At 40.2% G+C, this 16,934-nt stretch overlaps 1 protein-coding gene across 1 annotated transcript; it reads left to right on the top strand.

Annotated features, from left to right (window-relative positions):
- The first annotated feature begins 5,288 nt into the window (after positions 1 to 5,288).
- Positions 5,289 to 11,739, top strand: LOC141791007 (leukocyte surface antigen CD53-like). The gene is made up of 7 exons (XM_074671189.1): positions 5,289 to 5,351; positions 8,186 to 8,374; positions 9,942 to 10,016; positions 10,093 to 10,203; positions 11,025 to 11,132; positions 11,437 to 11,520; positions 11,671 to 11,739. The coding sequence occupies exons 1-7, from the start codon at positions 5,289 to 5,291 to the stop codon at positions 11,737 to 11,739; spliced, it is 699 nt and encodes a 232-aa protein (XP_074527290.1).
- Positions 11,740 to 16,934: the final 5,195 nt, after the last annotated feature.

A 16,934-nucleotide genomic window follows, 5' to 3' on the forward strand; every position in this document is an offset into this window, starting at 1 on the left:
TGAATGATTTTGAGGAAGACTGTACATACTGCACAACAAACACAAACTTTTTAATAATAACTTTACTAACCATATTTTATTTAACTCTTTTTTTTCTTCCAAACATCACTTTCTTGTCTTTCTGCAGCTTGGATGGCTAAAAACTGCGCACAGAAACACTCAGTCATCAAGTTCCATCTTTTCCTCACATCTAAGAGAAGCATGTGCTGGGGCAGCTCTGAAAGTGTGCACAAAAACATGAAGAGATTAGTATAAATAATATTTTTATTAATTTGTCATTTCATATTGATACTAATCTGTTCATTCACATGTTGAAATGTATATGTTGGCAGACTCTGGCTAATGTATTTAAAATTTTTCTTACAAAGGAGTTGTAGTTTCTCTTTAAGGACCACTTAAGCCATGTGGGATCTCCTCATCCATACAAACGAGAACAAATCCTCACCACCAGTTGGAAACTGTGCTGCAGTTGTACAGCTTCTGAGCTCCAAGGTTACGTGTGTGTGAAAAACATGGAAACTTGATAATGTCCTTTTTTTTTTTTTCAAAGCTACATCCATGTTTGCTGCATTATCCACTGTGGCTGCCACCACCTTCTCTTTCACTCCAAACTCCTCAGGATCCCCTCAATTTCCCCTGCCACGGCTTGTCTGAGCTTGTCTGCCTGAGATTCATAGACTGCTTTGGTTTTTTAGTGCTGCCTGCTGCAGCCTTGGAGCCAGAGTGAGAGCCAGCCTCAGACTCTGGAAGTCATTGTCATCTTAAATGTAAGTCCATGAGATGGAGAGTTCATATGGTGAAAGGATGTTAACATGGCGCTTGCATAAACACAACAGACTGGACCTGGAGGAGTTTACCATTACCTTCGACATGTAAAGCAAATGACACAGGGACTGATGGGAGGTTCAGCGCTTTCCAGAGAGTCGGTTCTACTGGCACAGCTCCCAAAGAAGAGTCGGCTAAACAGATCTGACTAAGCTACTGTTCTTAGGGATGTGTCATGCTCAAAAGGTGAATCTGGAAGTACTGATACTTTGTAATGAATCAGGGGAATGAGGTTAAATGTTAGGCAAACATAAGAATACCTGCTATTGTAACAGAACAAATGCACAAAACCAGGAAATTATGAGGCTTGTCATAAACACACTGATTGTTCATATTTGTCAGGTTAGGCTAAAATATGAGGTTAAAGGTGATACTAAATAAGGAGCCATTAGGGAGCCAAGAGAGCTGACTCCTCTTTGCGAGCTGAGCCAAAAGAGCCGTCTCTTTAAAAAGAGCCAAACTTGTCATCACAGATTCTTGCCTTTGTTTGACAGTTTTATCAAAGCTGCTGCTGTCTCACTCACTACGTGTGGACAGGAGGACAGGATACCTGACTGAGTGTCCCCCTCTAATAACCTCACATGTGATTGGCTGTCAACCAAAACAAAGCTCTGCCTTGAGTGTCTGATTGAGAGCTGAGCAATGCAAGGAGAAAAGTTGGGAGCCTGCTCTCACTGGATGGGAGTCAGCTCTTCTGATTCACTTTAAAGCACTGGCTCTGACAGATATCAGAGCATTAAAACACATTTTGCTGTTGGTAACATTGTAATGTTTGAAACAGTAAGTCATAAGAATACCTGTTACTGTAAAACAACAACGACATAAGTAACACGAATACTTTTTAACCCTGTTATCCCCATCACTGGTATTATAATCGTACATTATGTAAACCTGTCTCCTCACACTAGCATTTAATAATGATCCAAAGCTGTTTCCTCTTAAAGTCCTCAATCCACTGCCTCATTCTTCAGCCAAAACATAGGCCAATCTCTGCGGTCTTCATGCTTTATGAGGGGCAGTGGTTCACTGTTTGTCAGGGAGAGCTGTTCGGGGCTTCTACATTCATATGCAGCTGGTAGGAGGCAGTTTGGAAACCAGTCAAAAACTGCGTGTCAACCAAAGGGCAACATCCAATTCTAAAAAAATGAAGCCAAGGTGGGAGTGTGGAAAAAATGTGTAGTTCATCAGGTATCCACATGAGGATGGCTGCAGAAATACCAGAAACCACGTACACACCAAGCCAAATTTTATTTTATTTTATTTTTTTTAACTCAGCGGTTCAGAGTATATTAAGATCAGGAGTTTATCCAATCAGAGGCTCAGCTCAGCTCATGTGACTGCAATCACCCTATAGCTGTTAATTAGAAGGCTCAAACTCTGCCTCTTGAGTCAGGATTTCCAACAGAGCCCCCGTCATAATTCTGCTTTAGGGACGGAGGGTGACATAGGGGAGACTGCACCATTATTTTATACATTCTGGGTTTTGGACTGATGGGTCCTGGAAATTTTAGTTCCTGTTCAAAAATTCCCCAGAACTTAAGTGTTCCTGTGACCCATTGTCTGTGTCACCACCACAGAGCTGAAGACCCAGGAAGATTACACAAAACACCATCAGACCAAGCAGAGGGCAGTGAGAACGTGGTCACACTGGCAAACTGTGCTGTGCTTAAAGTGGACATGTCATGCTTGTTTCTCCTTTTCACTATGCCAGACTAGGATGCCTGTAAAGCATTTCTGCCCTCAGTACAAGTCATTTAGTTCCTTCATTGCCCCACAATAGCGTTCTCAATATCCTCATTTTAGGTCATTCTGAAGATCTCGTTAAAACGCTCCGTTTCCAGAATGACCTCCAGTAATCTCGCAACGTCTGTGCTCTGATTGGTCAGTTCTATCCAAGGGGCGGAAGGGGTAGAGCCAGGGGGCGTTTTTTTGCAGCATGGCAGTATTTAAAAAAAAATCACCACATTGAATGGAGCAGACCGAGCGAGTTTGCTGTTTGCCAAAACTTCACCGTAAGGCATTGATGGCACTAATAAAATGGCAGAGTGTAGGAGACGTCCTTTTGTATTGGACCCCGAGTCAGACCCGGACGGTTCTGCAGCTCAGGAGGAAGAAAATCCACCTGGACACAGATCATCTCAGGAGGCTTCAGTGTGGTGAGTCAAAGCGGTACTGTAACATGTATAGTTTATATGTGGAAATATAGGCAGACTTCATCAATAAACTATTTCTATAACAGGGCTCCATCCTGCTCCTTCACTTTTCTCTGTCTGATTTATCCATCATGCTGAAAGTGTAGTCTAAAGATCACCTCTACCGTCAGTTAGTCACTATGTTATTACTGCCGCATTATTGTGGTCCAGGTTCACAGTGCATGTCAGAACAAGCATGCAAATATCACAGTCTCACAAGTATTACGACGTCTGCTAAAACTACAGTGTTTTAACTGCTAATTCACCATGTAAAGCCGAGCTGCTCAGCAGAGCAGAGTCCCTGCATCCAGCATCTGAGGGGGGATACTCGGCTCTTGGTGGGTGTATCCCTCGGTGGCGGTTGTGTGACTAACTGACATCACAGAGGAGGAGCTGCTTTATCAGATTACTGATAAAAAGAAAGGATCCTCGTGTCGTCACGAAGGTTGAAATCTCGCTGCCAAATGGCAATGACCTATTTTCAGAGGCATCAAATCTCGGTCTAGTATATCAGAAAAAATACAACATCTCATTTTTTTGAAAATTCAGGGGGTGAAAGGTCTTGTTTTCAAATGTATTATATTATATGTAAGTATGAAATCAGGGATCAGCATGATATGTCCCCTTTAAGCACCCTACAGCACTAAAGCAAGTTTTGAATGGCAAGTGTGACGGCAACAATGCCGTGATTGAGCACGATTGACTTCTCTGTTTTGGCACGTTTCGGGGAGATGGGCTTCGGCACCTGTTGGCACCTGTAAGATTGTAAGCAGTCGTTCACTGCCTCAGGAGTGAACTTTGATCAGGTTCTCATTCATAAGTTATAAACTGAGCGGTTTAGTTCAGCATTCAGGAAAATATGAGCTCGTTTAATGAAAGGTCACACACAACACTGGCTATTAGCATAGCTATTAACGCAAATCAGACCCATTCAGCTACATAAAAACACTTTTGCAATTGACAAACCACACTCGGTGATAAAATTTCATTCAGACTACACCTTTGACCTTGGTTTTTACTTCAGTGAAATAGACCAGTAAGATTCCTTTTTTGGTTTGGGCACACTATCAGAAACCTGCTCTGTGGACCACAGTCACTGGGAACAACTTCCCCCAAAGCTGATCTTCAGAAAGTAAAGAAGGCAGATAAATCTATGATTAATCCCAGTACGGTTTGTTTACCGATGGTCAGAGTCAATGCTCCTCCTCCTCTTCCTCCTCCTCCTCCTCCTCCTCCCCCTCAGTGCTGGTCACAGGCACATACCTGAGGCCCGGTTGGCAGACAGAGGCCTCACCCTTACTGTATTGGCTTGTTTGCTTCGTCTTGGCTGAGACTGTCGTCATTTCACTCTGGGAATGTTAGGAACAACAGCAGAATACAAAACACACTGGATCTGTCCTTTCAACACACCTTGATACAGGTTATTCTAAGGTAAGATATTTGATTGTTGATGTGTTAGTCCCTATTATTACACTTAATTTGCACTTTAACTGCTTTATGTAAAGAACAATAAACATAATGTTAACTCAATAGCATAATTGCCTTAGTCATATATTATTAACATTTAAATTATTATTTTATGGGCCTCATGCCATGATTTCCAGTAAAAGAAATTCAAGTAAAATAAATAAGTTACCAATGATTATAAAGATGATAGAGATAGTTAAAACATAATATTCAAAGATTGATAAAAAATGAAAATATACTTGAAAAATTGTTTCTTCTTTTTCTTCTTCTCTGAAAACATTAAAATATGAATTAAGCAAAAATAGAAATAAGCATAAGAGAACCACACATAATTTTATGTGAAATGTTAATAGTATCATATTTCATGTTGAACAGGATTCATTACATAGTAATAAAGCAGTTATAACCACTGTGGAGCAGTGTGAAGGAAAGAAGTTGGAAAGGACTGTATTATCTTCCTTCTTTCATTTTAGTCGCACAAAGGAAATATTCTCTAACACTCTTGATGAAATAATCTCAGTTGTTCCACTAGAAATTTGCAACAAATCCTTCATCCTGAGATGAGAGCAGTTAATGATAACTAAGTGAGGCCTGAGCAGGTTACAGGTGTCTCTTGTGCTGTGGTGTGTGTGTTGTCATATCAAACAGAGGTGTCCTGTAAACACTCCAGAGCTCTCCTGTTTTTACTAACAATACATTTAAAGAGCCCTGTTAGTGCTTTGGGATGTGTTGTTCTTCTTTGAGCGTCAACCTTAAACAGCTTGTTTGTCACTGTCATAGATTACACAGAGAAACACTGTCAGGATGAACCGCTCTTGTGTGAACTTCTGCAAAGCTACGCTGGTCAAACTCAACTTTCTATGCTGGGTAAGTAAAACAAGACGACTGAAACAATGCTGAAACCACACTGGGCAACTAAACCCTGAGATTAACTAAACACAGAGATGGTCTAACAGATGAGACTGTGATCCAAGCTGTCGTTTCATTTTTTCTTCCTGGCTGACATATAATATTGTTTTTATAGACCATTTAATTTTTGCACCATATATATCAATACACTTTCTTGTTTGCTGCTGTGACTCTGAACAATAAAGTACATTCTATTCTATTCTATTCTATTCTATTCTATTCTATTCTATTCTATTCTATTCTATTCTATTCTATATGTCAGTAGACTGCGGAAAGCTGTGGAGATTTATCATGAGAAAAGTCTCCCTGATATATGCCTGATCCTAATCCACACTTTAAAATGAGATTATCAGCGTCAGTACTACAGTTTACAGGTTATTTTGAAATGCTACTTCTTAGCTTCCTGGTTGGGCTGAGCTACACTAGACTGATTTATGGCACGTCTAAATCTCTATGACAACACTTCATCACAGCTGATGAAGTTTAGTAGAGAAGAGAAATCTGTGTTTTTCTCTGCTGAAAACAATTTGTGTGATTAATTTTGTGGTGATGGTGGACACTGGAGCCTAATTGTCAGACAGAAAAAAGACAGAAGATCAGGAAAAAGATTAACAGGAGAGAGATAGAGCACGAGCTAAAGGCTAACACAGGGGCTAATATTACACATAACTGACACGTGTCACAGCTGTCAGGAGCGCTACATGTCGACAGCTACTAAACTAACTGACAGTTCATTTGATGTTATGTTAGCCTATGGATAAGTTGTAGCACCGGGCTGCTAGTAGCTACTTATAGCCGGCTACTGACGTGCAGTACAAATTTACATTTGCTTGTTGTCATGTTTTAAACAACACTTTGTGACTGTACTGATAAATACCTTACCTCGTCATGTTGGATCCTTTAAAAAGTTCTCTTGAACAGAGAAAATAATTTTCTTTTTTAACTTCGTTCATGATAAATTAAACTTTGGGGTCTCACCTTATAATATCCTTCAAAGTACTTATATTTCTTTATTTACCAGAAAAATTGTCATCTTATATTAAGCTTTATGAATCAATTTTAGAATTAAAGCTGTATTTATCATAGCTGAAGACAAATAAAATCAAACAAACAAAAAAAATAAACAATCATTTGCCTACTTTCACAACTTTTCTGTGTCCATAAGGATAACTGTCCTCTTAATTTCTGTTGTGGCTGCACTTCTGTTGTGTAGTTACTTTTGCATTTGTGCTGTAGCTTTTGCAAATCGACTGACACCAGCCGCCTACTGTACATGACTCTCTCATGACATCTCCTTACGGTCCGTTATGGTCCAGTTTCCTAAACTTTTCAGCCAGTAACCCCCAGAAAAGTGGTGCCTGAGAGCAGTGATGAGCTGATCCAGAAATGTAGATGATTGTTAGAGAGTTAGACCGTCTGTAATCTGCCTTCCTCTGTTTCATACGGTTCATGAAACTACAGCGTCACATACAGTAAGTCATGTGACCAATCACAGTACGCCAACCCTGTGACGCTGCCACCCACAGTTTGTCACAGGGTGTCACTCAGAAGAGCCAGGGTTTTGTTGTATCAGTCATCACAGACTTAAATGAATTACAAGTAAATACTAGTTTGAGTTCGCAAAACCTACCGTACATATTTTTTAAGTCAATGCAACTTGGGTCATGCTTTGTGGTAACAAGTTTCTTGTCTTGCACTATAAAAAGTTTACGCTCTACTCACTGAAACCTGCATAAAATTCATTCATTCATTCATTTTCTGAACCACTTATCCTGTGCAGGGTCCAGGGTGGCTGGAGCCTGTCCTTGCTCTGGGTGAGAGGCAGGGTACACCCTGGACTGGCCGCCAGTCAATCACAGGGCTGACACAGACAGACAACATCTCACACACACACTTACGTAAAATTTATACTTAATAATACTGAGTAAATCTGAAAGCTGTGTAATTAATAAATTTGCCCTATAAATTAAGGAAATTAATTTCTGCAATGTGCACAAACGGTCCATGCTATGTTGAGCATAGACCCCATCCATGCTGTAAAGCACAGACAAACAGTCTGTGCCATGTGGAGCACAAACAGCCTGTGCCACCACTGCACATGTTGAAGTTTGGCAGGGCCTCATACCTACTGCTTTCCCTCCTCACTCATGGTTACAAAACACAGTCACAGAAAAAAAAAGATTTGTTAGAACCCTTTTCTTTCAATACATAAGAGCAGTTTTTTGAGTTTGGTTAGAGAGAATATTTTACTGAAAAGTTTGGAAACTTAAGCTTTGTTTGATTATTTTGAGTTGGATTTATACAAAGTGATGATTTGAAATAAATTAAATTACCACATTTATTATAATTATTATTTTTGTTTGTCCAGCTTTAACAGATATTTGAAAAAACTTTAAGAATTTTTGTGTAAGTTGGATCAACAATCTGTTGTTTTGTGTGTGGACTTGCCCACGAATGTTCTGGAAATTAATAAAGCACTAAGTGGATCAGAGCTGATTTGCATCTGTGTGAAGTGATCAAATAAAAACATAATGCTGATAAGTTTATTTTTCTATGCTGGCCCAACTCAGAAAAACTAGTTTCCCAGCTTTTTAACTTCTAGTGTCCATTACTTGTTTATAATGAGTGCTAATAAAATGTTGATGAAAGAAGTCAGTGCTGTGTTTTACATTGTGAGGTTACATTTTTTGACCGCAGAAATATGAAGGTCTAATTAACTTAACCTGTTAATACTGTTCAGACACTTGGAGCGACAAACTGAGGTTTCTTTTCTCTCTCCTGTGCTCTTCCAGCTGTGCGGTGCATTTGTGGTGGCTTTTGGAGAGTTCCAGATGATACACTCAAAGTTTGCATCCCTCATCCCCACCTTCTGGCCCATCTACCCAGCAAACACTCTGGTGGTCACCGGGACCATCGTTACCTGTGTGTGTTACATAGGGGTGTTAGGGGGCATGCGGGAAAACCGCTGCATGCTAATCAGTGTAAGTATGATACATGGTGTTTATTTGACTATGATTAAACCAGGAGTTCCCTAATTCTACCATACCAAGGCCCCCCCAAACAGCATTTGCTCCTGGCCAGGGACCATGTTTGAAAACAGACTACGTTTCAGCATAGGTAAAGAAATGTTAACTTTATGAATGTATTATCTAACATTTTTTACCTTTTCAGTCATCATTAAATTTGTTTAGAATTTGAAATTATCAACAAACAAAAGCCAGACTCACACAGGTAGGTTGTTGCAAAAGGGAGAAGGCATTTCAGGGCTCTGTCAGCCAAGATGGAATACTCCTTTCTGACATATAGCCCGTAGTTAGACAGGACAAGAGCACAAAGTTCAGTTAAGTTTTTTAGATAGCTTAATAACAGGCACAAACTGCCAGGTCGACACAGATCACGACCAAGTTGCAGCTGGGAATCCCATATTATGGTTCTTGTATGTTGTATGTTCATGACAACTGGTATATAATAATAATGGTAATAATAATAATAATAATAAATAAATAATTATATCCTATTTTTCCCTTCCCTCCAATTTTCTGAGCCCCCTCTGGTGCGCCCTGGCAGCCCCCCAGGGGGCCATGGCCCCCACTTTGAAAACCACTGATTTACAGTGCAAGTTGTATGGTTGTATGTTTTTTTTTTTTTTTTAAGGCTTCTACCGTCTCATGATTTACAGCTCAAACAAATTCCTATTTTTATCACACTGGTGTTTTAGAAAACTCTTGTTTCCGCCTCTGTCTCCCGAGAAACTGCAGGTGTAAATTACCTTAAGCTAACTCTGGTTCAATGCATCAAATGGCGATATTTTTGTCAATATTGCACATGGTGGTTTTATAAATCAGTCCCTCCACTCTGATTGGCCAGTCCTCTAGGGCTGGGGTAGGGCTATAAACCAGTTGGGATATCCTTATAAACTAATTAAATGAGCCAGTCTCATGGAGGTCTTGTGCCACTTTTAGAAAGGACCGTTTTGAACAGTTTACAGGCAGATTCAGGGATTCATAGAAAAACAAAAACAAACCAGGCCAGTGGACTGTGCAAAGTTTTAAAAGACATTTCACCTCTAACCCAAGAAGCTGCTTTACTCCTTTTCCTGGCTGAAAAGTGAAACGTCTTTCCAAACTCTACATGGTCCCATTGCCTTGGTTTTCAGAGTCTTCAGAGGAACCAGGACCTAGATGACTGAGGGTCAATGAAGACATTTTAATGGTTTCCGTTGTTATCACTGGGTACTCCTTACACTTGAATCATACCTCTTTAAAAACCCATTTGTTAGTGACCTGACCCAAATCCTGTCCCTCCTAGCACCCAGTGAAACTTAGGTTATCCACAACCCACTGTCATCACCCCTGGGTACATGCCCAGGTCTTGTTCCTCAGACCTGACGAGGCTTAAGGCATGACGGGGTCATTTCATTGATAAACTCAGAGTTGGTGGTGATGTGGTAGTTTGGGTACAATGATGATAAAACACAAGTGGATCTTTTTCTGAAAAGAAGTATGGTTGACGTTAACTCAAACTGACCTGTGTGTGACTATGATTCAGTTTTTCATCCTCATGGTCATCCTGATGCTGGTGGAGCTGGCCATGGCCCTTGTGTTCCTGATCTACAGCAGAGAGGTAGGCACCCGTACACCCTCACAGCTGGAGGTGTTTGGTGCGATTGATTGATGAAGCTGGTTTGTCTGTTCTGCAGATTGATTCATACTTTGAAAAAGACCTGAAGCGAAGCTTGGAGATCTACAGACAGTCTGCACCAGGAGCCAACCAGACCATAAAAGATGACTTTGATGCTGTCCAGCACCTGGTGATTGATCCCCTGTGCTTTCTGATCGATAACACAAATAACTTCACTTTATGAGCTCATCGCAGTAACAAGTTTGTTCTGTTACCTTTATTTTGAATTAATGTTGCTCTTACCCAAAGGTGCTTTTTGACTGCAGGAACACGGGAACCAGGGTCTAAATTTAGTTCCTGGGTAGTTCATCTTCCAACTGTAAAGTTAGTGCCAAGGGGGTAGTACTTTCTAAAGCCCTGTTTCCACCAAACTCCACATTGGATGGGTATATGAATCATTTTATTGTTGAGAAGGTTGATAAAAAGCTTCAGTTATGGACTAAAAACACCTTATGACAGCGTAAAAACTTTTTATTCTAATTTGAGTTTTTTTTTAAAATTTCAGTGTTATTTTTATTGCGACATTTAAGTTTTGCCCATTTCTAGGTGTAATGGAAACGCAGCCAGAAGATCAGCATTGGTCATAACAAAAACATAACCTCTTTTTTTACCATCTTTACCAAGAGTGTGTCTCTGTTAGTTTGGAGCTACAGTATCTACACTGAATCATTCAGCACAATGTTTGACAACCTTTGTTAGCTCGGCAGATAAGCTAATGAAGCGAAGCTCCAGAAGCTGATGTTAGTTTAAATAGAGCCCTAGAAAAAAAACCCAGAACAAAACAGGCCAATGAACTCCCAACAAAGAGACTTCATGTCTTGGCTGAAACCCAGGCAAACAATCAACCACTGTCATTTCTGATCAACAAGCACATTTAAATGATGGATGAAACATCAGTCATTCCTTTAAATAATGGAAGATTTCACTAAAGTAGGTTTGTGTTTTTTATAGTTTAGGTGCTGTGGAGTTCATGGTGAGGCAGACTGGAAGAAAAACGTCCCAATCTCCTGTTGTACCAGGGATCCATGTAACACCCCTTTTCACTCCAACTGGAAAGAGGTTATTAACACTTTATAACCACTTTATTGTATACACACCTCATCTATGAGGTTTCCAAATGGATGCATTGCTCTCTGCCTTTCAGCCAAAAAGTGCCCAAAGATCTCTTTGCCTGAAATTTCATTCACTGCATTAAAACAAGAAGCAGATTAGCTCCTGCTTTATGGTTTCAAGAGTGAATCCAGATGACGCTCGGATTGTTTCTTAAGTATCTGGAATGTTATCCTCACTGCTGTTACCAGTCACATGCTCATCAGAAAAACTTGAATTTTGCTGTTCTATGATTTCCATTGTCGTCTTTTAGGGGTGTGTGGACAAACTGAAGAACTGGTTTGCCAGTAACTATCTCAGCACAGGAGCAGGCGTGGTCACGATGTTCATCATACAGGTAGTGTGGTCGCCGCTCTTTGACTCTACAATCAGGCGTTTGATATAATCCAAACTAATAACTAAAAATGTATGAAGGCTGTACATCTGAAGTCTCTGTGTCTCTTAAAGCAGGTCTTTCCTTTAAGTCCTGTTTGTTCTTTGTTCACAGTTTATCTGTCTGTCCATCACCATCCCTGTGTTTTGCCACTTTAAGAGACGTGGACTGGGTTACCAGTGAAGAGGAGCCAATATAATATGATCTGCACTTTACTGTGACTTTGTTAGACTTTAGGTTGAAGCAGCTCCAGCCTTAAATATTAAAAAACATTTGACAGGTTGATGTTTGGTGGAGTGTTAAATATGAAGCTAAGGAAGGAAGTGAGCTGCTTTCTGCCCTTTTTTAACTGGCCAACACTTTCGCTTGACCTGATTGATTTTCATTTATCATTGTTCTGCAGTTTCAGCTTTCTGATTTCATGTTGCACTTGTTTAGAGAATTTTAAAGTCTTTATGAGAATTTCCCACAGTCTGTAGACTGGCTCTGCGCGCTTAGAGTCTCTGATCCAGTCACGGAGCTGTGACTTAAGTCGTTATTGTTGGGGACATTTATTTGAACTGATCTGTTTCATACACGCAAGAGCTTTGTTGTTGTTGTTTTCAAGGGAATTTTGAAGAAAAAAATAGATACATTTAAATTATAAAGGGTCTGGGTTGGGCTGCAGATCACATTATTTTTACCCTCAGTGTATCTGATTACTTTGCAGAAATTTGCTGAAAGAGCCTTTATATTCTCAGTCATAAATCATGGAGGAGAATGTCTGTTATCTGATGGAAAGAATATCTACGCCAATATTTTCTTGCTCTGACTCCTTGACAATCAATTCAATTTCATTTTGTCTGTTTCATCAACACTTTCAGCAATAAAAGGTTCAAAAAGCTGATCGTACATCATTGTTAGCTGTTGTTAAAAGCTGGGCTTTAGTTAAATGAAACACTGCAGCTCCAAACTAACAGAGACACACTCTTGGTAAAGATGGTAAAAAGGAGGTTGTATTTTTGTCCTGACCAATGCTGATCCTCTGTCTTGTTGTCTGAGATGCTGATGCTAACCAGATGCTGTTTATCAGGTTTGCTCTGGGAGCTGTAAACTTAGTCTGTAACTGAAGCTTTTTATTGAACTTGTCAGCAATAAAATGATCCATACATGCCTCCAATGTGGACTTTAGAGCCCTTTGCTGACTTCTAGATGATCTGTGATCTTTGTGTCTCTAAAAATCATCAAAAGCATCCTGTGAAATGTCTCCCTCTGTCACACCTGCCATGGCACCTGTCTCTGAATGTTCGTTGTTTGTTTTTGGGTGAGTGGAGGGGGCGGGGCTTAGCCAGAGGTCGTTTACTTGTAAAGAATGAAATAAATCAAATGAGTCTTCACAGTTTCTTTAAACTCTGCTAAATTACCGCAGACTCATAACCAAAGGAAAGTGTTTAAATGTGTCATTCCAGGAAGTCTCTCTCTGAGATTTTCAGCAGTCTGTTTTATCTCTCTGCGCATCACCGCCTGTCTCAGTGATGAAGAAGAGCAGGCTGATTAAATCCAGCCCAGTCCTCCACCGTAGAGAGGAGACAGAGGAGATGCAGACTCACAGAGTAGGTATGATAACATTAATGGAATGAGCACAAAGCAGGAGTGATTTCTACCTTTGTTCACAGAGTTTGACTGATCCACACTGATCCACACCTGCAACCTACCTCAACAATTCAGAAGTGCATAATACCTCACAGGCTCACCTGGACTTCTTGTTGAGAGTAATGAAAAGTATTCAGGTTTCACCCTGCTGAAATCAAACCTTAGCGCTCACACTGAACCACCAGGGGGCAGTGTTGTGTTGCTGGCAGGTTTCCTCTCTGAAGGATATCAGGATTGACTCCCAGCTGAAGTGAGTCTGGCATGCAGCAGCTGTGTCTAAGTAAATATAACATCATGGATGTCATCATGTCTGTTCTTGGCGCCTGCAGATGGAGGAGCACACCCTTGTCTGAATACTGACCAGGAGAGACAGTACTGACACATCACCGTTTCTTTACTTCAGCTCTTAGTTTCTGCAGCCAGGTTCTCTGTGTTTGTGAGGGGAGATGAATTCTTATCTCTCTTACTTAAAATATACTACACCAGGAAGATCTGCACCCCACTCCAGGACCCTCTTAAAGAGGCTGTGAGGAGTTTCTATGTGATCTTAAAAAAGTCTCCCTTCTGGATATATGCCTGATTGTAATCCACACTTTAACATGAGATTATCAGCACCAATATAGGTTATTCCTCAAAGCTACGTCATAGCTTCTTCTAAGCTTCCCGATCAGGTCGAGCAGGACCAGGTTGATTTATAGCTCGTCTAAGTCTCTATGGCAACACCACGCCAGCTGATGAAGTTTAGTAGAGAGAAGAGAGATCTGTGTTTTTCTCTGCTGAAGACAATTTCTGTGATTCATTTTGTAGTGATGGTGGACACTGGAGCCTAACTGTCAGACAGAAAAAGAACAGAAGGGCAGAAGAAAGATAAACAGGACAGAGATAGAGCACAAGCTAGCTAAAGGCTAGAACAAGAGCTAATGGCTAACAAAGGGGCTAAGCTGTTTGTGCTAATGTTGCCTCCAACCCACAGTCAGCAGTTATTCTGCAGTGGTCTGTTCAAACTTGAGAGTCTATCAATAAAATGAAGAGTGAGGTTACGTTAGCTCTGCTTGGTAGATGACTGGCAGGACATAACCAGGATTCACTAACGTTACATTTTACAAGCATGTCTCAGAGCACCGGGCTGCTAGCTGTGCTAAATATAGTCAGCTACTACAAAGTTTACTTGATGTCACGTTTCAAAATCATATAGCTACATAACTGTACTGATAAATACCTTGCCTCAGTGTGTTGTATCCAGTAAAAGGTTGACTTGAACAAAAAAAAAATTGTTTCAATCCCATCTCCTTTTAATTCCACAACAAACACACCTCGCTAAAAGTCATTTACTGCAGAGTACGTGGGACTCCAGACGTGGCAAGGCAATCTAATTTAAACAGACCCTCCTCATTGCAGATGTAATGACCAGCAGTGACCCAAATCAAGACAAAAATTAACTCTTACAATAAAAACAATGAAAGGAGTGTACAGTTTAAACCTGAGATAGTACAGAATATTATAGAACACCAACACACATCTGGCGACATCTAACATTCCTGAAATCTGACGATAGTTATTGGGTTGGGGCATTTAGTCGAACCCAGCCTCTGCAAAGGTGTAGCCAGTGATCTGGGTATCAGTGCTGTTTTGAGAGAAACCAACGCTGTAAACTTTTCATGTGCCCTGAATAAAACGCTCAAGTGAGAAATCCTCCATGTGATTCTTGGGAGGTGATCAATTAACCACACCTAGAGTGATTTTTAACACCGTCAATCCAATCAAGCATCTGTCAGGCAACAGTGAACTGGCTCATTGATTTTTAAGTGATGAAATATAACCACAGTGTAAAGATCTGTATTGGCTTTTGGGACCTGTTGTCAGTGCAGAAATGATGCTTAAGTGAGTAAGTACTAAATACATAACAGAGTGTAAAAACAATGCAAATGAAAACAAAATACCGTACAGCAAAAAGCTAATTAGTGATGATAAAAAAACTATCATTACTAGCATGCTGCACATAACAATGAAAAGTCTAAAACATAGCACACTATTTAGAACTGGCAGGGCCTGATGAGCATAAACAAGAAGTAGATTTGATCTGGACAACAGTAATGGTTTACTGTTTGCTAAACCTTGTTAAAAAGTACAAAACTTTGTATTTATGCATTCACGCGGCTGTGCAGACATCAAACCATGAAGGAGTTTTGCAGAAAGTAAATGCTGATTACAATTCAGAGGACGAGTGCTAAAGAAAAACTTGAAAACGGCCTTTGATAGTCTTTTCTGTCTGTGGGGACAACACATGGAGGTTTTTTTTTTATTTCAGAATAAAATCTAAATCTTTACACAAGGACTTAAAAAAAAAAAGAAACAAAACATGCAGTATGTCATACAAGGCCATAGTTTTGCCATCCTGGGACCTGCGAATTTAAGTCTGTAACTGAAGCTTTTTATTGACCTTCTCAACAACGAAATGATCCATACATGCCTCCAATGTGGACTTCAGAGCCTTTTGTTGACTTCTAGATGATCTGTGATCTTTCTGTCTCCAGCAATCGTCAACAGCTTCCTGTTAAAATGTCTCCTACTGTGACACCTGCCATAACACCTGTCTCTTAATGTACATTGTTTGTCTGAGTGAGTGGAGGGGATGCGGCTTAGTGGTTGATTCTGCTTTTGGAGGATTTTTAGTCATTTTCTCTGAGTTTTACAATCCTGAAGTCATCAAGGATGAATCAAACCCAGACCACAGCCCCGTCTCCCTGCTGCCCCTCAGGACTGGTGTTGAGGCCCCTCAGGACTGGTGTTAAGGTCCCTAAAAATGAATGCAGCTTTTTCTGCAGGCTGTTAGACTTTTAAAGGACTCATTATGTAAATGAACCCCCAGGACAAACAGACTTTTTGCTGTGTTTGTGTCTGTGTCTGCACCTCTGCTGTTAAAGTATTCAGACCTGTCCTGTTTCGTTTAACTGAAGTTAATGTGCTTTCACTCTAAACCAGGGGCAATGCCATGGGTGGGCCCCATGGTCCCAGGCCCACCTAAAACCTTTGGAAAAGAAAAGAAAAAAATAATTCTAACTTTCTTTATATATTTTAAAAAACATATTGAAAGGAATAATGCATTTTGCTCTTGTTTTGTTATTATTATTAGATGCCCTGTCTTTACAAAATGAGCTGAGTGTGGCAATGGATGGAAAAAAACAACAACAATTGAACAGATTTATGAAACATTCAGCCTCATGATACACTGGTAGGACTAGAGAATGATTTTGGCAAAGACTTTAGATTTTTGTCTTTTATTTTACTAGGGTCAATGCTGCTGCTCTTACAGCCTATAATAAAGGATTATTGAGGTGCCACAGCCCACTGGTGCATTATCCCACTATTCTTTGGCTGATACCATGGAGAGCAATTGCAGATTGGACCAAATGATGCACTTAAGCATGACAAAATGTTATCAAGTTTTATAGGATCAAAAAGCAACCAAATCTGTTTAATACACACATACTAACAGTAGTATATCTATAACTACATAGTAATAGTTATCTGCCAACTTTTGCAATTCAAGGCCCACCCAAAACTGAAATTCTGGCTCCGTCCCTGCTCCAAACATCTTGAGTCTGAGATCTCTGAAGTTGTTTTTGTCACGACCATAATGCTCATTACTTAAATCTTCTAAAGCTAAGTTTGGTTTCCAGTGGAGGTCAGAAGTGTACTTATGGACTGTCCTCTAGAGAGCAGATAAGGACTCATGAGAACCAGTT

Source organism: Halichoeres trimaculatus, unplaced genomic scaffold (genome assembly GCF_033239565.1).
Source record: "Halichoeres trimaculatus isolate MK-OKI-2021-1 unplaced genomic scaffold, fHalTri1.1 fHalTri1_scaffold_5, whole genome shotgun sequence".
Classification (NCBI taxonomy): Eukaryota; Metazoa; Chordata; class Actinopteri; order Labriformes; family Labridae; genus Halichoeres; species Halichoeres trimaculatus.

What these genes read in the sequence shown, in the direction of transcription:
- LOC141791007 (XM_074671189.1), top strand. Translation starts at nt 5,289, where the DNA reads ATGAACCGCTCTTGTGTGAACTTCTGCAAAGCTACGCTGGTCAAACTC. An exon ending in TCCTGATCTACAGCAGAGAG is followed by an intron (nt 10,017 to 10,092) that starts GTAGGCACCCGT and finishes TCTGTTCTGCAG; the next exon opens with ATTGATTCATACTTTGAAAA. An exon ending in TTCACTCCAACTGGAAAGAG is followed by an intron (nt 11,133 to 11,436) that starts GTTATTAACACT and finishes GTCGTCTTTTAG; the next exon opens with GGGTGTGTGGACAAACTGAA.